The sequence below is a fragment of the Hakea prostrata genome, chromosome 7 (genome assembly GCF_041222555.1).
Source record: "Hakea prostrata isolate BN-2017 chromosome 7, UWA_Hpros_2, whole genome shotgun sequence".
Classification (NCBI taxonomy): Eukaryota; Viridiplantae; Streptophyta; class Magnoliopsida; order Proteales; family Proteaceae; genus Hakea; species Hakea prostrata.
In genome coordinates, this window is record NC_142606.1 from 1,966,081 (window position 1) to 1,988,146 (window position 22,066).

The 22,066-nt window shown below is 39.9% G+C and overlaps 2 protein-coding genes across 3 annotated transcripts; both read left to right on the forward strand.

Annotated features, from left to right (window-relative positions):
• The first annotated feature begins 1,551 nt into the window (after positions 1-1,551).
• LOC149008880 (vacuolar protein sorting-associated protein 20 homolog 1-like) lies at positions 1,552-16,792 on the forward strand. The gene is made up of 6 exons (XM_089164096.1): positions 1,552-1,711; positions 12,281-12,433; positions 12,581-12,733; positions 15,212-15,295; positions 15,768-15,993; positions 16,294-16,792. Exons 1-6 carry the CDS (start codon positions 1,610-1,612, stop codon positions 16,317-16,319), a joined length of 744 nt encoding a protein of 247 aa, XP_089020222.1. The 5' UTR covers positions 1,552-1,609; the 3' UTR covers positions 16,320-16,792.
• A 101-nt stretch (positions 16,793-16,893) lies between these two features.
• Positions 16,894-22,001, forward strand: LOC149008881 (APO protein 3, mitochondrial-like). Of its 2 annotated transcripts, XM_089164094.1 has the most exons (4): positions 16,894-17,415; positions 17,537-17,603; positions 19,044-19,554; positions 20,682-22,001. In XM_089164094.1, exons 3-4 carry the CDS (start codon positions 19,178-19,180, stop codon positions 21,511-21,513), a joined length of 1,209 nt encoding a protein of 402 aa, XP_089020220.1. In that variant the 5' UTR covers positions 16,894-17,415; positions 17,537-17,603; positions 19,044-19,177; the 3' UTR covers positions 21,514-22,001. The 2 variants fall into 2 exon arrangements, with proteins under 2 accessions (XP_089020220.1, XP_089020221.1); XM_089164095.1 differs by having other exon boundaries at positions 16,894-17,603.
• Positions 22,002-22,066: the final 65 nt, after the last annotated feature.

Here is a 22,066-nt window from a genome sequence, read left to right on the forward strand (position 1 = left end):
CGGATCGGATAATATCCGGATAAATTTGTATCCGGATAGAGTAAAGTATTTAACATTTTTTCTTTAAAAATAGATGATAATCGGATTCGGATACCGGTAATCGGATTCGGATAGCGGTAATCGGTAATCGGAAATTATAAATTTATAGTAAAAAATGTAAAAAAGTGACAATTATCAATCAATAATCGGATATTTTATTGGATCGGATTATTATCGGATATCCGATAAAGTTTCGGATTCGGATTCCGAATCCGGTCCGTTTACAGGCCTACCGCCGAGTGAGTGCGAACCCAAAACCTCCCATAGGGAAGTTGGGTCTTTAACCACTTTAACATACCACCTTTGACTAAATACCAAGAGATTGAAGGAGTTGGTAAGCATTTCTCACAAATTTTTATATAAAAGACTTGAGGATTGTTTGAGAAGTTCATAGTAAAATAGTAGTTGGGCGGAAAAAATTACCACGAAAATACAGGGATTTTGTTGTTATTTAAAAAAAAAAAAAACCTTCCATTTAAGTAAAGAATTTAAAAATATATCTTATTGAATAATCATTATTTTTTGAATATATATTTTTTCCCATTCTGTAAGTAGATACAAATTCGTTTTTTAATGGTCTGTTTGGTTACATGAATCCAGAGATTAAAAATATCTAGATTCATGAAATATAGATATTCACCTTTCTACACTAAAACGTGAATTTGTAGATTTATGGGTATGGGGGTGAAATCCAAAAATTTCAAAAAACCTATACATTTGTACATTCACAAAAATTAATTATTACTCGCGTCAATGTGTGCATTACAATCAACGACCGCTATGATATTGGTAATTCGATTTTTTTTTTTAATTATTCAGTATGGTACGATTTTATCCTATCAATTTGAATGTACAACTTAGGTACTGGATTCAGTGGATTGACACCATTAATGCAAATTAAATATAAAATAAGTTGGTTTTTGCCCTTTACCAAAGGGAGATGGAGGTGGAAGTGGGGTATACAATTAGGGATGATCGAGTATGGCGAATTCATTAAGAGGCATTGTTCATAGCCAACTGAGCTTATTGCTTTTTTTTTTGTTTTTTCTTGGAAATTAATAGATATATATTATGGATTCGGGACTACTCTATATATATACCATAGGAAGAGTCGAACTGTGACCTATTTGATAAGAGGTACCAGTTATTGCTGACTAAGCAACCATTCAATGGGTAAAGCATGCTAACTCGTCCGATCGGAATATAGTTGGGTTGGCCTGTCGACACTCCAGCTGTCAGTGTCAAGGGACGATATCGTTACGGTCAAGTGGGCTTTGTTAGTTTTTTTTTTTTTTTATCTTCTGCCAACCCGCCTAAAAGAGGATTTGTTAATCAACGACGTAATGGGCCAAGATATCTAAGACGAGTTTAGCCATGAAGCCCATTACACCCACATTCTCGCCGGTCCTCACACAACCCGATTTGCTGGTCGTTATTACGTTATAGACGTCTATTGTCGACTGTGAACCACATTGAGATTCGAATTCTCAAAAGCGTCTAGAGTTCCCGCAGTAGACCTAGATTTCATTTCACATTCCTTCCTTTGTCATGGTTGAATTGGATCGCGGTGATGGGTAATTTACTCGCTAAGAAACCGAAGATTACCGAAGTCGATCGAGCGATTCTCTCTCTCAAAACCCAGCGGCGGAAGCTTGGGTTGTACCAGCAACAGGTTGGTAAAGCAGAAATTCCTTGCTTATTTATGTTGAATTTCAGTAGCTTTTCATGAACCTGCTGATCGTGGGTTGATTAGGCGTCTATATGTTTTATGAAGCTAGCTGTGTTGGTTAAAGATTGAATGTAGAAATACTATGAAATGCATAGATTTCTGCTAAACTGATTAGGATCAAGCTGCAATGTTGAAAAATACTAATTAAGTGATCCAATGCATAAACTTCACAAAGGCATTAGGCTACTTCAGATTAGCACGGATGCATGACCCCATACTGTTGAGCCGCCAATAAAATCATCTATGTAGAATGGAAAAGACATTTGATCTGTCACAAGAGTTCAATGCTTCATCCTACTTGGTCAACTTTGATGATGCATAAAAGACCAACGTGCAAAAGAATCACTGTTCAGATGATTTGCTTCCTAATTAAATCCCTTTACCACCCCCAGTTTAACTTTAGAAAATACAGCCTGCAACCTGATATGAACTTCCTTTAATTGAACTGATGATAATAGAAGAAATTACAGCAAGGAGGTTGAGAGGAGAAACAGAGCCTTACAGAACTTTTAGGAAGAAGATAGAGGCAGAAGAATTAACATCTTGTCTGCTTTGCTAGGGTTTTAGTTACTACTTCATATACTAACAACCAACATTCGGGAGACATAGGGATCTGGATTCATAATTGAGGAGGGCACGTCCATGCTACTCATGTATCTCCATCCTTCATTAATCATATTCTATCATACGAACAGGAGGCTTGATCATTCTCTTGGACCTTCTAGGAGGTTCTGCCACCTTGCTTTTATGCTGACCCTGCTGAGCTTCCACGTTGCCCTTTACCACTTTAGTGATGGACAGATCATCATTGCCACCCTCTAGAGAATTAACCTTGTCCTCAAGGTTAAAACCTGGAAACCATTTACGTGCAGCTGCAAGGTCTATCCAGGAAGCGTCTTCCATCGGCAGACCTTCCCAATGAATCAGAACCTACTGAATGAGGCGTTGCCCTCTCTTGACCTGTCGAGACTGCAAAGTTGCTGCTGGTGTCGGATCGACTGGAGGCAGCGGCATTAATTCAAGGGTGAAGGGAGGTGTTCCCAAATGGGGTTTCAAGTGGGAAACATGAAATACAGGGTGTATTTGTGATCCTTGTGGTAACTCTAGTCAATAAGCTACTTGCCCAATACAATCTTTAACTTGATATGGCCCAAAAAATCTTTGAGAAAGCTTAGGATGCAGCCTGCGCCACCATGGATTGTCAGTCAGGTTGTAACTTCACATAAACCCAATTGCCTACTGAATACTCCTTCTCAGTTCGTCGCATATCAGCAAAAGATTTCATGCGAGACTGTGCCATATGAAGGTTACCCTTTAACTCCACCAGTATTTGATCACAAGACATCAAAGCATCATCTGTCGCTGCGTTTGTAGAACTTTGGGGGTTATAGCGTATCAGGGTAGGAGGGGGTCTTCCATAAAGAGCTTCAAAGGGTGTCATACCTGCAATGGTGTGGTATGCTGTATTGTACCAATATTCAGCCCAAGAGAGGTGTTTGACCACTGTTGCGGGTTCTCAGACACAAAACATCGAAGGTACATTTCTATACACCGATTCAGAACTTCGGATTGCTCGTCAGATTGCGGGTGCTATGCTGTACTGTGTGCTAAAAAGGTTCCTTGTAGTCTATGCAGCTCTTTCCAAACTTCACTCATAAATAAGGGGTCCCTATTGGAGACGATTGGATGAGGAAGCCCATGTAGCTTGATGATTCCCTCTGCGGCGATCTTGAAGCTTATAAAACCAGGCGATAAGGTGAAGAAATGGGCGTACTTAGACAATCGGTCCACCACCACAATGATCGCTACCTTGCCTTGTTTGACGTCCTTGCGGATCCCCTTCCATGTGATGTTAGCACCAATCCGTTTCATTGTTCTCAAGATAACCGGTATGGCCACCTACTCTGGAGCTGTGAAATTCATATAAGAATAATTGCTTGAAACGGGAGTCGGTTGGTAGCACAAGGCGGTTTCGGTGAAATAGCAGGCCATCTCTCACCTGATATTCAGCGACCTTCGGCACACCTTTAGCTCATAATTCTTCTAAAAATTGCGGTGACGACATTGTTAATGAAATAGCTTGTATTGCCATCGGCAGTATTTAAGAGAGAGAATCGGCGCCTTGATTTTCCCTTCCTGGCTTATATATGATTTCAAAGTTGAATCCTAAGAGCCGAATCAGCCATTCCTGTTGCTCAAGTGTTTGTCTGATCTACGAGTTCAACTCCTTTAGGCTTCTCTGATGTGTAAGAATGTAGAATTTGCGACCGAGGAGATACTGTCTCCATTTAGCGACAGGTTGAGTAATGGCCGACATCTCACGGTTGTAAGTAGAAGTTGCCTGTGCCCGTGGAGATAATTTCTTACTGAAATAGGCCACCGGATGCCCTTCCTATATCAGAATCGCTCTGATTCCTGTCCGTGACGCATCCGATTCCATCGTAAAGGGCTTTGAGAAGTCTAGTAAGGCAAGCACCGGTGCACCTGTGAGAAGCTTCTGTAGTTCACGAAATGAGGCTTCTGCTGTAGTGCTCCACTAAAACTCTCCCTTCCTCATTAAATTCGTGAGTGGTGTGGCCACTTGAGCATATCCTCTCACAAACCGCCTTAGTAACCGGATAAGCCCAAAAATCCCCTGACATCTTTAAGGTTTCTTGGAGTTGGCCACGATAAGATAGCTTCAATTTTGTGTTGATCCACTTCTAAACCACAGCTTGACACCGCATGGCTTAGATATTCAACTTGGGCTTGACCAAACGTACACTTATTTCTCTTTGCAAATAGGTTGTGGGCTTTAAGAATACTTAACACCAATTGCAAATGTTCCATGTGAGAGGCCCATGATGGGCTGTAAATCAGTAAATCATAAAAAAAGACTAAAATAAATTTTCTCAAATGGGCCTTGAACACACTATTCATCGTGGCCTAAAAGGTGATTGGGGCATTAGTGAGCCCAAAAGGCATCACCATGAATTCATAATGCCCTTCATGCGTACGAAACGCAGTCTTATGAATGTCTTCTTTGCGCACCCTAATCTGGTGATACCCGAACCGTAAGTCCAACTTTGAAAAATACTGGGCCCCATGCAATTCATCAAAGAGCTCATCAATGGTAGGTATCGAGAAGCGATCCTTGATCGTGATAGAGTTCAATGCACGGTAATCCACACAAAACCTCCAAGTTCCATCCTTTTTTTTTATGAGGACTGGTGATGAAAATGGGCTTATACTGGGCCTAATAATCCCATTGGTCATCATAACCGCCACTTGGCGCTCAATTTCACTCTTTTGAAAATGAGGGTATTGATAGGGCCGCATGTTTACAGATTGTGAATTGGGCTGCAAATGTATTGCATAGTCATGTTCCCTTTTAGGAGATAAGCCCATGAGCTCTTCAAACAGGGCCCCATGCTGCTGTAATAAACTTTGCAAAGCAGGACCATCAGGTTCAGTTAAATTTTCAATTCTCAGATCCACTTCCAACTTATAAAGACTTGCTACACTGTGGGGTATCAACACCCTTTTAAGCGCACGAAAGTCCAATTGGGTTGGGCTTGGGTTTGTTTCTCTCACTAAGGTAATAGGCTGACCCGTAGCATTATATTGTAGTAGGAGCTTGTTGTACTCAGACAGTATTGGCCCCAGGGTAGACAACCACTAGACTCCCAAGATTATATCTGCGCCAAATACGGTTAAAACATATGCATCAATGAGTAGGGTTTGGTTCTGTACCTTAAGCTGGACATTACAGATTTGCCCTTCACATATCAGTTTATTTCCATCTCCAACCAAGACGGTAATTGCAGGTGCCGACTCAACCAGTAGATTCAGCAACTTGGCAATTCTTCCCTAAATAAAATTGTGGGTACTCCCACTGTCGACCAATATTTGCATTGGACGCCCTCCTACGATCCCCGTAAACCTCAACGTTGTGGTGGTGTTCGTTCCCATCAGTGAATGATATGATAACTTAGGGGTAACCCCTTCGATATCGCCGCCTTCCGAGGAGGCTCCATCACCAATCAATTGCTCACCATCGTTGGACGGCTCACCCTCCCCAAATTCTAGTAACAATAGTTGTTTAGTCTTACACTTATGCCCCGGAGCGTACCTTTCTTCACAATTGAAACATTGACCCTTTTCCCTTCTCTGCTGCATTTCAAGAGGGGTTAATCGTCTAATTGGAATAGGTGGTGTTGGTAAGGCCAAGGGTCGAACATGTGGAGTGGGAAGTAAAGGAGGTCGAGTTGACACAGGAATGGTGCGAATGGGTGCTCGCCGCTGCTCCTGTAAACGAGTCTCATGCAACCTTGCGATGCCTATGGCACTAGCCATATCGGTGGGACGATAAGCTGTAACTTCGTGATTGAGTTCAGGCTTTAGCCCATTTATGAAACAACTAATTACAAAGGAAGGAGGTAACCCTGAGACTCGACTATCTAATTCCTCAAATTGCGTCTGATATTCTGTGACCGACGCTGTTTGAATCAGCTTAGCGAGTGCTCCTTGCTGGTCTTTAAAGGGTGAAGGACCAAATTGTAGCATCAACGCCTTAGTGAATGCGGCCCATGTTCCTAGCTGCCCAATCGTTTGCATCCATCAAAATCATCTGAGTGCTGCTCCATCCATATGGAAGGAAGATACCTTCAGTTTTGATCGTCACCAGTGGAATGTAATCCAAAAAATTGCTCCGCCTTAAACAACCAGCTATCCAGGTTAGAGCCATTGAACCGAGGGAAATTAAGCTTCATGGTTCTCGGTAGGATGTTGCCCACTGACAAGGAGGACGATGCTTCTTGTGATACAGGGGATTGAATTCGCGATTCCATGGCCGGATTTCGTCGAAACACTTGCTCCAATTGACCTCCGATCGCTGCGACCTGCATTACTAATTCTGAGAGCGTTTCCTTCTGCTTCGCTATTGACTACTTCTGCTCTGAAATTGCATTGTGTAGAGTGTCAAGTTGTTCGCCTTGAGTCAATGAAGTGGTTGTGAGTTGCTTCACTACTTCGTCTAACTGTCTGCTCCTCAATCCCTCCGCCATCGATCCGTTAGGTCGGACCAATTGATATGAACTTCCTTTAATTGAACTGATGATAATAGAAGAAATTACAGCAAAGAGGTTGAGAGGAGAAACATAGCCTTACACAAAACTTTTAGGAAGAAGACAGAGGCAGAAGAATTAACATCTTTTCTGCTTTGCTAGGGTTTTAGTTACTACTTTATATACTAACAACCAACATTCGGGAGACCTAGGGATCTGGATTCATAATTGAGGAGGGCATTTCCATGCAACTCATGTATCTCCATCCTTCATTAAGCATATTCTATCATACGAACAGGAGGCTTGATCATTCTCTTGGACCTTCTAGGAGGTTCTGCCACCTTGCTTTTATGCTGACCCTGCTGAGCTTCCACGTTGCCCTTTACCACTTTAGTGATGGATAGATCACAACCTGTGTTGTTGACGCTGCCATACAATAAACAACTTTCTTTAGAGTCTACCGACTACAACAAGCACTATCTCATTATGCTCTAAGGTGCAACCATTGATTTATCTATGTAAATGCTGAATTTCATATTATACTGGTTTGAAGCTTTTTAGAATTAACCCATAGCTTATTAATCGACCAAACTTAATGGAGATTTTTTAATTTTTATAAATATCTATAGTACTCCACGTGCTCCCCCTGAATCAACATTGTCCCATTGGTTGAAATTTGGTTATCAAATTTTCTAGTGTTGTAAGTATTATTTTGCAATTAGAAGTTTTGTTATATTTACATCGGAGTAGTATAGTTACTGGAGCCTAGAGTGTTGGTAGCTTGTGTTGACAATTTGTTGAAGTTAGTCTTTTATTTCATTCGAAAGCCAATTGCAAGACACTTGATTTAATCACAAAGTTGGAAACAAATAATCCTTTTTCCTTTTTTTTTCCTTTGGCAAATAACTACTGAATATGTTTAGAAAGTGAACAAAAGAAAGGGGGGTGTTATGTATGTGGGCCCGATTCTTGTAAACTTGGCCTTCGCTCGCTTTGCGCCAAAAATTAATGTACCTGATTTACATGAAAATTCTTCATTCGACAGCCCTGATTACCCTGAGATATTGAAGGTGTTGATTATATCTCAGTTTAGGGTTTTTTGGTATAAATATGTAACTCTCCTCCACTTAATTGGTTTTTTCAGTTTGCGAAAATTAGTGGATTGTTTGGCGACCGTGAGTTTTCATCCCCTCGAGAGTTTCCCACGTAAAAATCTCGTGTTTTGCGTTTTCTTTTTTTTTGTTGTGCAAATGGTCTCCGGTTTCGATCCTAATAGGGGGGCTTAAGGGAGGGGATGGCAATTGAGAGATGTTGAGCACTTAAACTTTATGGATAAAGATGTTGAAAGAGGTCTAGAAGATATCTCAGATTTTCATTTATAGGATCAGTTATTATGTAGGGAATGGGAACAGAGTAAAGTTTTGACATGACCTTTGGTGGGGAGGGGTAATTGAAGGATTTGTTCCTGAAAAGAATGGAGAATTGAGAATTTAATGCCTTATAGGATAAAGGTCTGGAAGGTATCTCTGAAATTCAAATTATTCATAGAGGGTCAGTTATTGGGTAGGGAATGGGGAAAAAGTGAAGTTTTCCCATGACCATTGATGTGGGAGAGGTCACATTGAAGGATTTATTCCTGGATATCTTTTCCACAGTTTGAAGATGTATGTGAAGGTGAAGGAATGCATGAAGTGGGTAGAGGGAAGGGAGTTCGATCTTTGTGTTTTTGGGAGAATTAAATGGCTGGAGGTTGAGAGGGTGGTGGAGTATTGCCCATGCAAGAAACGGTGTAAGTGAGAGAAGGGGACCTTAGGGTATTGGAGTCCAGAGATGAAGGAAATTTTCAGTTAAGTGACTTTAGTCTTTCTTTAGCTTGTAGATGCCAAGTTTCGCCACACAGATTACTAGGGATTAGGTGAGCGCCTAGAATTCACTTCTTAACATGGTTTTCAGTTCGGGAGAGGATCCTTACAATGGGAATCATCCAAATAGGCTTTGATAACTGATGCCAGTTTTGTGGTGAGGTGTACCCCATTTATTAATTGCTTTGGTATTTGCAAGGGTAGTATTCGGAGGAATGTTCCTGATTATGAGTTTGTGATGGAATTTTTCTCTGACCTCTTCTTGCTGCTAGGATGGAGTGACGGATGCCTATTCTGACAGAGGATGGTAACAGCGTCAAGAATCTCTCTGCAGTTTGTTGGGGCATATGGAAGGATATGAATGCATGTTTTTTGCAGGAAAGCTAGAAGCAGCCGAGAAAATTATATCCAAGGTTATGTGGATGATTTCAAAGGGTGCTTCAGTAGTCACTGAGATATGGAGGACAACTCTTTTGCCCTATGGTATAGCTGGAATATGAATTGACATTATGATGCAGGTCCAGCCTCTAATTAGGGCTCTCAGAATTGGTGGTCAGCAGTTAGAAGCCCAACTGAAGCCCCTGAGCTTGCTGCCCAGCATGGCTTCAGCATTTTAATGTGCCTGAAAAGCCCCATACTTAGCTCTTCTTTTTCCATGTCAGTAATTCCGGCTGGGTAAGGGCAGTCTGGTAGTTCTGCCAGCCATTATAGGAGAGTATACTTCTTATTGGTATTTTTTTTTCATGATAGTAATTTCTGCTGGGGAAGGGCAGTCTAGTAATTCTGGCAGCCATGATATGTCTAGTTGTTATTCGTATTTTCTTTTCATGTTAGTAATTTTGGCTGGGTAAGGGCAGCCTAGTATTAGTTGATATATGTTATCTAATTACTCTACATTAAGGCTGATGCAAGTTCTTTAATTAGTCCTTATTAAGCTGATGCATGATATTTACTAGTCCTTACTTAGGCTGATGCATGTTATTTAATTAGTCCTTATTAGAGTCAATAAAGAGTCCTTGTGAGGATTGAACCATAAAATGCAAGTTAGGTTTGAGTTGTTCTTTAATTAGATTCCAAGTCCAAGTCCTATGGCCTTTAGGACCTTAGTCCCTCATTCCCCAATCGATGGGATAGTAGATGATTATTTAATGAAATCATCAGCTTTGCTGCCGTTGATTATTTAAATGAAATAGTCACCATTCTTGATTAGAATGGTGTCTTCAGCCCTTGATAAGGAAAGTCAAGAGTTTGATAAAAAGTTCTTCGCAAAGTTAACCAAGAATTCTTTATTGGTTGTGAATTTCAACCTACACAAGCCACTCCAGCTCCTCGGCAGATCAAGACAAAGCTCTCCCATCCAGGTATGTGGCAGCCAGTACCCCATTCCGCTTCTGTCACCTTTTTTTTTTTTTTTTAATAATTATTTTCTTTAATTTTTGGACTTCCTAAAACCCCAGAAACAAGAAACTCTGTACCTTCAAAGTTAACCATCCAAACCCAATCAATATTTGGAGGATCATATTGTGTAGCATTTACCTATATACCCTCCAAGTTTCAGAGCATCCCACCATCCTAACTCTAGAAACCAGCGAGGTTCATGAAATTTCATACTTCCTCTCTGAAAACAGGAACCTAGCTTTAGCCCAATTTACCCATTGGAACGTCAGCAACTTAGAGGATCATCCCCTCGCATCATTATCTACATTCCCTCCAAGTTCCATCCCATTTTAACAGCTAAGACTCTTTTTCCAACTCAAGAGGTCTTACCCCATATGAGATTAATGGGACTTTCTGCATAAGATCATCTTCAACATTAGTTTTAAAGCGATCCCAACTGTAATTTTAAGAAACCTTTCTTGAACCTACTTGCGTTGGTTCTACATAATGTCTTGTGGAAAAACTGGCTCCTAGTTGATCCTCTATCAATCAAGGGCTAGATCAAATTGGTGGTTGGGTTTTGTTTACTTATGTTATGTAGCCTTAGTAGGGCAAATGACTGGTTAATAGGATCTTCAACAAAACCAGCTTGGATTGGGTTACTTTAGGGTTATAAAAGAGAAATTGGAAAACTAGGGTGGGTTTCCAGGTCCTAGTCTGGTCTGATATTCCGATTGAGCGTGGGGGGCCTGAGGCGGTGGACCGGTGGTTAGATCCAAATTACGGTTGATTCTGATAGTGGAAAGTAGTTTTTTATGTTTGGGTTTCCAGTGAAAATTGGGTTTTTAAAGTAGGGTTTGTGATAGTGGATGGAGCTGCAAAAGCGATTGAGTGAAGGGGCTGTAAGGGTGTAATAGTGGTCCAACTATTGATGGAAATTGATGATTGGATGGCCTGGAATGGAAGATTATCCTTTCAGGGTTTTGGTAATTTCAATTTCCAAGAAAGTCATCAAATACTCAGATCTTGGATATATGGATTTCTGTGGGTTCTTGATAGGATGAAGTATCTTTAGATGGGGTGATGGGATTGAAGTTCAACTGAGAAGCAGTTGATCACTTTGGGTTGTGATGGTTGTCAAGAAGTAGTTTTTGGATCTCAGCCCAAGATTTCACTGATTAGGGTTTCTTGAATGAGAGCGTTCGTAGATTTCATAGGAGATAGGGGATGATGTGTATAAGCGTAGAGATGATTAAGGATGAAATCTGATGGTGTATGCAGGGTATAAGTAGGTTCTTGGAAAATAGGGTTTTAAAAACAAATTTAGAGAAGGGGAGTTAGGTATTCGGATTAGAAGATTAGATTGTTGGGGATTGGGAATGAATACTATACTTGAAGAATGGATAGTTGATGGGTGGTTAGCAAGTATTCTCGGATTGGAATGCTTGCACTTGATGCTGTTCTTGAACTGTGAGAGTGTGTTCTTCAAACTAATGAAAAGGAAAAGGAAAGCTTAAAGGATCTCTCTGGCATCATGCCATCAAGGAATTAACGATCCAACCAATCCGACTAAGAAAACCTCCCGGGTGGTTTCCCCTTGTGAAGAGCTGACAGACTGCAAACCAATCTCACCAGTTTAGACATCAGTACATGACTCAGAACTAAGCTGTCACTCAATGGGGAAGAAAGCTGAGGTAACAGCTGCAGCAGCTAGCAAGCAAAAAATGTTTATCATACTTGTGTTATGCAGCCCGAGATGGGGCTTCTAGTTACAATACTACCTCCTTTGTCCAACATGGGCAAGTGTAGAGTCCTGATTACAACTGATAGCTTGAATTGAACCACTGGTTAAAGCTTAAATTAAGCTAAGTATTAAAGCTATTTTTGTATTCACCTTTGGTACCCTTCTTTAGGTCCCTCAAAGTGGCCTAGTACTGTCATACATGGCCCAACCCAAGACTTATTCCAAAGAAATAAAGTCCATTTGTGTGATGAATCTGCATTATGTAGGTTATGTTGTTTATTCTTGTGGATGGTTTCTGCCGGAGATTTTTGTATGGCACCTGAGTGCACAGTTCTTCCTCTTTTTCATGAATGATTTTCTTTCAGCTTTCTTACAAAAAATTGTATGTTCTCTTGTTCATTCTTCTAAGGAATCTCAAACAACTGGGAATACTAATAGCTGCTTCTTAATTTTGTGCAATGTTTTTTCTTATGGATGCTTTCAGCTCGATGCTGTTATTGAAGCTGAGAAGCAAGCTGCGAGGGACTTGATTCGTGAAAAGAAGAAAGACAGGGCTTTACTTGCATTAAAGAAGAAGAAGGCACAGGAAGAATTATTGAAGCAAGTTGATAACTGGTTGATTAATGTGGAACAACAGGTAAGTAATCTCATCCAGTTATTCTTCCATTTTCAAAATAAGGTGATGACGCTGATATGCTTATTCTAACACTCTGAGCTCTCTTGTTTAGTGAGTTGTATAGTGTGATTTAATTCTTGAAATGGTTCTCCATACAATTTGTGGTAGTTGGCAGACATTGAACTGGCCAGCAAGCAGAAGGCTGTATTCGAGAGCTTGAAGACTGGTAATAATGCTATCAAGTCTATACAAAGTGAAATCAATTTGGAGGATGTTCAAAAACTGATGGACGATACAGATGAAGCAAAAGCTTACCAAGATGTGAGTTTTGTTCATGTCAAATCCTCTGATTTTCTATTAAATAATTAAAGAACCCTGTTTGTTGTTCCATTATTGTTTCTGCTATTATGGATGTTCTTTCTTTTTCCTCTTTTTTGAACAATATGCCTGGATGTTCAAATGATTGCCTTCTTTTGCTCTAGAAAAGAGCTATCTTCTTTACATTGACTTTTTTCTGTGGCACTCTTGTTAATGGGGGTGATTTTGATGGTCTTCAAGAATTGGAATTCAAATAAGATGGATTGCAAGTCTGGAATCAGAGTGAGAGGATGATGTTACACATCATTAATGACAGAAGCCCTCATTTATAGTGACATGAATTAACAGTCAAGGAAAAAAATAATAAAATCCTAAGGACACCTAAATGAAAGGATAATATTCCAGCCCCATGTTATTCAACATTACAACAAGAAAAAAATAGGGAATGAATAGCAGAAGTAGATGAGATTTGAGGTGATGGAGAAAATAGCTGTAAATTTGGGAAGGAGCAAGAGCTTCTATCCCCCCCCCCCAAACCTTTATTTATAATTTCAATTGGATTAGCAGGTTTCTGACAGTGGAAACCACTGGAATCATAGTTGTCAAGGCATCAAGAAGACAAGACGTCCAAAGGGGTGAAGAAAACCAAGGCAACGTGTGTTGCCTAGGCGACACCCTGATGCCCGGAACCTCTGAAATCTTGGACATCTAGCCGACGCCTTGACAACTGTGACTGGAATTGAAGTTGGGTGAGGTCAGGGTTAGGGTTCCACAATGGGGTAATGAAGCTTCAGTCAAAATAAAACTAATGGAGAAAGAAAGGGGGATGGGGAATTGGATCTCCTTACCATGCACCAAGTTTCCCACGCAGCAGTCGGTATGGCAGACTCTTGCACAATGGATTCCACAGTCAAAGGTAGGAACTAGGGTTCCAAACACCTAGAACTCAAGGTTTCCTGCTGGTATTTGAATCACTAGTCTTTGAATCACCGGGAAACTCTGGACTTCAAATACCAGCAGATCTCCAGGCAATGAAGAAGGCAAAAGCCAGAAAGCTTGCTCAATTCAAGTGTATATTTCAATGTGATCTCAGACTCACCGTTCATTTTCCCTGAAAGTATATATCTTATCTTTGTGAGACAAGTAGACAGAAAGGGAACATTATACTGTGAATCTAAAATGACATTAAAATATCATTTTAAAATGAGACATTTGTTCCAGAAGCTTTTGTGCTAGAGATACATGATACATAATGAGATGACATGTTTGGGCAGCAATTTTGTGTTTCAGTGCCTGGATATCATATTATAGGGCCAAATATTCATCAAAGATTACAATGTGTGCATAAGAGAAATAAAGGGGAGTTTCCTTGCTGGTTTACCGGATATTTGTGTTCTTGCTTTCTTTCTTCTTTTTTTTCCGGTTTCCCAATCATTGGTTTCGATACTTGTGCATAAGAGAAATAAAGGGGAGTTTCCTTGCTGGTTTACCAGATATTTGTGTTCCTTTTTCTTTTCTTTTCCCAATCATTGGTTTTGATATCTGGGAAATTCATATTCCATATCTTATGTTACAAGTTTGTTGCCATCAGCATGTTCAATATTTATGTGGCTCCCATATATGTTCCTGGTTTCTACTTACTGCAACTATTGGTTGATCAGTGATAGTCAGTCTATAACTACCTCTAGGAGGGAAGCCAAGATTTAACATCAGGAGGGGCCGACCGGGATCGTGCTAGGCTGGTGCCTCTAACATGGTGATGCATGTGGTGCTCAGGGTTGGATAGGCGTTATGTGGATTCCATTAGATCTCAGCCTCATAAAAGAATGGTTCAATTTAGTTCAAGGGAAAACAGTTTGTTTCACTTAAATTGGTATAATCTGCACATGCTCTTTTGTGCGGCTAAGATCTAATGAAATCCATGTGATGTCCATCCAATGCTGGGCACCACGGCACCACCACGTCAAAGGTGCCAACCTAGTATGATCCTGCTGAATGGTGATTAATATTTAAAAAAAAAAAAAAGGTGTTAATTTAAAATCTATATTTATTCTTTTACGAAAACAAGAACAATTGAAAAGCCACAAAACACAATGACCTTTTTTATCCATTATCTTTACCAGTAAAAATTTTCTCAGATAGGGAGGGGGAGGCCAGTGTTTGTATTTTATCACTACAGATTTAAAAAAATTTGGGAGAAACAGAAATTTTCAAAAAGTTTCCCTCCCCCGGGCCCTGACTAGCTCCTCCTTTTCTCTTTTTCCCCTCTATGCCAACGTGGATCAATCTCTGCTCCTGTTAGTATTGAGAGTTGAGACTATTTATATTCTTTGTGTTCCTTTTCCTTATCTATATATTTGTGCTTTAGTCTATTTATTGAAATGCTATTTAGTGCCTATTAAAGTTGAACATTAAAGTGCTGTTCACCAGTTAATCTATTGCTTGTTTCGGTTATCCGCTTACATCTTGTGGGTGCTGTAGGAAATAAATGCAATATTAGGGGAAAAACTGTCAGCAGAAGATGAAGAAGAAGTCCTAGCAGAATTTGAGAATTTGGAAACCGAGGTATGTGTGGTAACTATCAGAATAACTATGTTGTCTTGTTTGTAGGTAAGTTTTTAGATTAGGATTCCCTTTTTCATGGGAAGGCTCACCTGGTTGTTTGGTGGTCATAGTCTTGAACAATTAGGTTCTATTTTTTTTTCTTTATATATATATATATTTTTTAATGGTCACAATTAGTCCATCCACTGTAGTGGTTGGACTTTTAATTTGCTTAGCTGGGTGATGGGTTCTTATAACTTTCTGTAAACCTTGGCTGCTCTGTCCTTTTTGTCCTTTTGCACTTTCTTGCTGATCCTCTGTTTAGCTGCGGGGTGTGTTAAATAAGTAGCAATGTCCACTTTACCATCTTTGGTCATATTTTGGAGTTGAAGATCCTTTCTTTTCTTCCTTTTCTGTTTTTTTTGGGGGGAACAAAGCCATTTTGCTTGTTATTTGATAGTTCTCTGTTCTTTCCCCCTTTAAATATGTGTAGCTCACTCTTCAAGATCTACCAAAAGTTCCCGCTCCTTCAGTGGCATCTCTTGAAGAAAGTGCTCAATTACAGAGACCCGAATCAGGCAAGCCTCAAGCAGCTGAGAGCAATAGCATTGATGAGGACCTGGGGCTTCCAGATGTGCCAACCAAAGCCCCTGTTGCTCCTGAGGCTATTGCAGATGTCGGGGACAATGCTTCCACAGGAGTATCAACAGGAAGAAAAGGTTATCTCTGATCCTTGACTGTGTACATGTGCCTTAGGCAGACTGGACCCTGCCACTGTGCTTCCGTATCAAATCATTGTCTTGGCCAAAACTCAGCAGGATCATATACCTCTGATAATCTTGTTTGTATTTTGCTTCTGGAGCTAACAAACTACTTCGGTTTATGATCATGATCACTGTCCGGCTGATATTTGGCCTTGTCGATGCCTGAGCTGCGACCCATTTGATGTTGTTTCCCTATGGATACAGATGGATTTGCAAATCTGAAAGTTTTGACTCCAATTTTTTTTCTTCTTGCAGTTATGGAGGAACCATTGCCTGCGTGACCTAATGGAAGAATTCAGATTTTCTTCACTGCATTTTCCAGACTTGCAAGTAAGGATCCTATGCAGGATCTTGGGTGAAAATCATGAGATCTTTGTTATTTTAGTATTAGAGTTTCCTCCCTCCTCCTCTCCTCTCCTTACGACGTCAAACATTACAAACTCAGGAGTTGATTCCTACAATATGTACATTTTGGTTGGTAATGAGTGTATAAAGCCGTCATTTATACATGCTCCCTATGCCTTGAAGTTCCACATGGGAGGATTTGCACTTTGGTGCCTGTCGTGGTTCCTCTTTTTTTTTTCTTCTTTCAAATGTGTTTGTTCATTTTCAGGTTTCTAGATATTGTTGCTTTCTCGTGACTGCACAAGAAGCATTGCTTCAACAGGATAATAGCAAATTGTTCTCATTATTTTGAAAGGAAATTTATATGTACCTCAAGAACTTCACTTTCACCATTGAACTTCTATTGTTCAAAATAATTGGCACGGAAAACTCAAATGCATAACTTTTGTCAACTAAGATCCTTTAATGTTTTTTGCTGTAAAAAAAAATGACTTTTTTTTTTGGTAAGAAAAAAAAAGCTTTTAATGCTATGACAATCCTATTGTGTTAAAAATAATTGTGTCTTATTAACCTAATAAAAACAGATGGTAAATATTGTTCATCATCTTTCCACTTTCCAATTGGGAACAGATTCTTGACTCTTCAATCTATGAAATTCCAGATTTGCTGTTGATCGTAGAAGAGAAAGCAGGCATGAAGTTGAGTGTTGGGACTTCAAATTCAGTCAGCTATTGGGTCTGTTTTATCCGTCGCAAGCCTGTACTCGCGTTGAAGCTTTTAAGTGTATGAAAGAACCTCGGAGATGGATATAACTCTCACGTGAAAAAATCAGTATTCTGCTTTGTTGAGTGCGAATAGTGGCTAGTGGCTACAAGTTGAAAACTGTGTCATTCTATAATCTATAAGTGGGTTCTCCCATTCGTTTCCGTGCAAATTATAGCACTATTGGTAAGGAACAAGCTTTAATCGCCTACTATAGAATCCGAGAGCTTCTGAACGTGGGAATCACACTAACCGCGCAACCAGGGCCAGGTATACATATCCATTTCTTCACCCCAAATCTAAAATAGCGTTAACTGTGCTGCATATTCCATATTTCTGAGGAGATTGCACCCATCAGTCCTACGTTTTTTTTGCCCTTATAACGCCACAGGAACGACAGTCCCTGCGACCACCGGAAGGGAAGACATCCGAAACTACTGAAACCAGCGGCGCTAGAGGTATCTCTCTCTTTTTGCTTATACTCTTTGATTTTCGTTCTGTTCTATATTTGTCTGAACAAAAGAATAGTTAAGGAGGTCAAATTGAATGTTATTGGGTTAACTCGGAAACAAAACCACTAGAAAAGCATCTAAATGAGTTATTACTCAATCTCAAGTTCTGGCTATGTATTGTTGTTGTGGATGCCTTCACTGGTTAAAAATCTGAATAGTTGTGCTCTGTTTTGTTTGAAAGTTTATAGTTGGCATAAGGTCGGTAACTTCTAATCATGTTCCGCAGGGAACAGAGTAAAAGTAACATTGCATATCATTTGTTTGTTAAAATTTCAGGACAGCACACATTTTTTTAGTTTATGTGAGATCAAAGAATTAGAACCTCAAGGTACAGAGTTTTTATGGGTTTGCCTTTTCATTTGATTTCCATTGACCTACTGTGTTAGTTTACAACAAATCAAATGATTAGGATCTTCAAGGTCCAGAAATTTTACGGGTTTGCTTTTTCATTTGATTTCAATTTTATGGCACAAATTTAATAAGATGTAAATTGTGAATGCTGAAGCATAATCATTTTTAACTGTTGGATTGATGATAACTGAAACAATGGTTCTGGATTGCCCCAAGTTCTTTGGCTTTTAATAAATAGCTGCCTTTCTTAACTCTGGGTTGCAATTTGAACAAGTCTTGGGTTGTGGAGAAAATGTCAAGGAATATTTCACAGGTCTTGAGAGTTCAAGATAATGTGTTTTTGGTTTGCTCCACCTCCTAATTTTATCCATTCAGCTCCTTCACACATTTCTTTAGGCTCCATCTTTTCTATCTAAACTATCAACAACAACAACAAGCCTTGTCCCAACTAAATGGGGTCGGCTACATGGATTCTTGCCTCCAATCAGCTCTGTTTAAGGTCATGCTAGATACAAAAGGCCCCTTTCTCTCCAGTTCTCTTAAGGTTATTTTAGGTTTGCCCCTAGCTCGTCTAATTCCTTCAACTACCTAAAATACCACAAGTAAAAAAAGTAGGAAGAGACATTTTAATGTTTTACTTCAGATACATAATCTTACAGCTTTGGAACTGGACAGTGAACTCCACTGTAATACTTATTCTCATACTTTTCTACTTCCTTAAAACCAAATTATATAATTAGAGACCTTACATCCTTTTTCTTTCTCAACCATTTTTTATAAAACAGTCGGAACCTAGGGAAGTTTCATATTTTGTTTTAGTGATGATGATGATTCATATTTCTGTTTTTTCTTGGTTTGAAATCACATTGCCTAGGTGATCTAAAGCTTTGGAGAGGGTCAAAAGTATGGTATCAATGTGACAGTCTTTGGATCACCTTGACAACTGCATCTAATACTTACTGTTCTATGATGTTGAAATTTATTTAGTTCCTCATTCTGGTTTGTACCGTTCCTTATTTATTTGGTTTTGACCAGTTCCATCTTCCATTTGCTGCAAATCTTTTCTTCACATTGATCGAGGGCCAATTTGCTGGTTATTAATGTTGGAAGCTGGGAGTCAAATTCTGGACCAGAATCAGAAATAAAGAAGGGTGGCTTGGGGCTAAGAGATGTATAAAAGGTTGCCCTGGGAGATTTTCCATCTGAAGAAACTAGGTTGGCAATTAATCCCTAATTTTATTTATGCCACCAGAAGAACCCACAACTTTGGTGGAGAGGATCCACTGTATGTTGACATACCAAAGCCTTGTAGGAGAAAATCAGAGAGGAAACCCTATCCTACACCCATGAAAGTATTAATTCAAAGGGCAAAGGCAGAGAGAGAAGCAAGAAAGGCAAGACCCTGCAGGATGCTTGAAGAAGCACCTGAAAATGGCTTACTTGTTCCTGAACTAGTTGAGGTGGCTCATCAAGTGTATCAAGCAAGAGGAAAACTCCTCCAAGGGCTCTCAAAGCTTGTGGACGTTATTCCTATCAAACGTTGTAGGTAATGATAATTGAAAGTCTCATATTCCAATGTTTCTTCTTCAACAACAACAACGATTATAACCTTATAGCAACTAAATGGGGTTGGCTACATGGATCTAACAAGGAAATAGATAAGGAACTGAAAAGGAATAAAAGAAAGTAACAAAAATAGGTCAAACCAATAGCCAATGAAGCATCAAGGAGAGACACCCCCACCCCCCAAAACAAGGAGTTGGCAACACGGGTCTTTGTCCTCCAGACAACTCTATTCACTATCATATTGGTACCAAGCCCGACCAGATGCATATCCTTTCTTATTACTTCCCAGTAGTCATTTTAGGCCTTCTTCTGCCTCTTGTAATTCCTCAAACTGAACCCCGTCACTCTTCCTTACTAATGCATCTACAGGTCTCCGTTGTACATGCCCTATACCAATCTTTCTTCTTCAACTCCTGTAATTCTTGGTGATTTCAAAGTTCCAACTCTTTTGTTTTTTTGTTTTTCCTTTGGATGAATGAATTCAATGTTCCAGCTTGAGTAGATGTTTTCTGAAGCTTCTGTTCAGCAAGAAACTGTGGTTGATGCTTGAAGCGGATGACACTTCAGGAATTCAAAGTGGCTGGGGATACTTTCTATGATTTTTACATATAATTTAACCAGATGGTTGGACATTCAGATTTCCAGGCCTCAATATCAGCCATTTCTCTTAATCCTATTCATTCTCAACTCTTCCAGATCCATGTGGCAGACCCCATTTTGTTGGGATAAGGTTATGATTGTTGTTGTTGTAATGTTATATCAACCAGCCTGATTGTCATCCCTTGAATAATCATTAGCTTGGTGAGTGGATTCTCCAGTCATATGCTCTTGTTGATTGGGATATGTTCCAACTTCTGGATGGTTGACTCTACGATTGTCTAAAATTTAAATATTGGTTATGTAGGTTCATGTATTGTGAAGACTTCTATTAAATACCTTTATATCAATACACTTGTAACTTAAACCCAACTGTCAAGACCAGTGGTAGTCATGAGAACAATCCAGCTATGCAGCTATTGTGACAATGGAAAATTTGTCTTTGGATCTTTAAGTAGTATGTCTCCGTAGAGAAGTTTCCATTCATCAGATTAAGCTTTTTGTGGTCAGGTTCTGCTCTGAAGTTCATATTGGTTGTGTGGGCCATGAAATTCGCACCTGCACTGGTCCCAAAAGTGGTTTACGGAATGCCACACATGTTTGGAGCAGAGGAGAGGTTGAAGATGTTGTCTATTTCCCCAACTGTTTCCACCTACAAGATCGTGTTGGGAAACCAAGAATTGGGCATGATGAGAGGTCAAGAGTTCAGAGGCTCCCTGCAATTGTGGAGCTTTGCATACAAGCTGGTCTAAACCTCAAAGGTTATCCGACCAGGAGAAGAACCAAGCCTGTTTATTGGATGGATGGAAGGATCATGGATTTTGAGTCAGAAAAAGAAGAAGGAGACTATGATGAACTAAATGAAGGGGATTCAGTGTCAGAAGAACCTCATCTGCAATCCCAGTTATCAGATAACATGGAAGAGAACCTGAGTCAATTGGGCATTAACACACTCGAGTCGTGGTTTGAGATGATTTCAGGAACTATGAAGATCATGAAGAAGTACAGTGTGCTGACTTGTGGGTATTGTCCTGAGGTTCAGGTGGGGCCAAAGGGACACAAGGTCAGATTGTGCAGAGCATCCAAACACCAATCCCGCGATGGTATGCATGCATGGCAAGAAGCAACAATAGATGATCTGATTGGACCCAACTATGTATGGCATGTGTGGGATCCTCATGGGGCTCCTTTGTTGAATGACCTGAAGAGGTACTATGGCAAGGCTCCTGCTGTGATGGAACTTTGTGTGCAGGCAGGTGCACCAGTTCCAGATGAGTATAGGAGTATGATGAGATTGGATGTTGTTCCTCCAGGTCGCGATGAAGTTGATCTAGTTGCATGATTTCATTAGTAAGCGCCTGTATAAAGCTCTATATTTTTGTGGCACCGAGAATGCCATCTTCACTGTTGGAATGCTGGAGTCTGGTGATAATGCCCATATCACCTGCTGGAGATATTTAAGCGTCACTGTGAAATACTAAGTTTCCTGCATGCTATCTTCACCCAGTATCATTACATTAAAATTATTGCTTAAGGCTGACTGGTCCACCGTCAACACCTATGATGTATGTTATCCATGCTGCGGCAGTGTGTATGGGAGATCATGTTCACTTCTTTGGGTGCGCATCTAATGACACTGCAGTCCATTGTTTGCAATTACTTCTTGTTCTTGAGTTAGCATAAGAGGTGTTGGTCTTTGCTGAAAAGAAGGTTGCATACTTGCATCAAATATTCTAACACACGAGCACACAAAAAACAGAAAAAACAAAAAAGCGGAAAAGAAGGGATGTGCATCAAGTGAAAAACAATGTCATTTTTTTCTTTTCGTTGGGCGAAGGCGAACACAACATCCAAGCAGCAGATGCTGAGTGTGGTCATTAATTAGATATTGTTTT

Coding starts and splice junctions, on each gene's coding strand:
- LOC149008880 (XM_089164096.1), top strand. CDS start 1,610: ATGGGTAATTTACTCGCTAAGAAACCGAAGATTACCGAAGTCGATCGA. Junction 12,434..12,580: donor TGATTAATGTGGAACAACAG/GTAAGTAATCTC, acceptor AATTTGTGGTAG/TTGGCAGACATTGAACTGGC. Junction 12,734..15,211: donor AAGCAAAAGCTTACCAAGAT/GTGAGTTTTGTT, acceptor TGGGTGCTGTAG/GAAATAAATGCAATATTAGG.
- LOC149008881 (XM_089164095.1), top strand. CDS start 19,178: ATGTATAAAAGGTTGCCCTGGGAGATTTTCCATCTGAAGAAACTAGGT. Junction 19,555..20,681: donor ATTCCTATCAAACGTTGTAG/GTAATGATAATT, acceptor TTTTGTGGTCAG/GTTCTGCTCTGAAGTTCATA.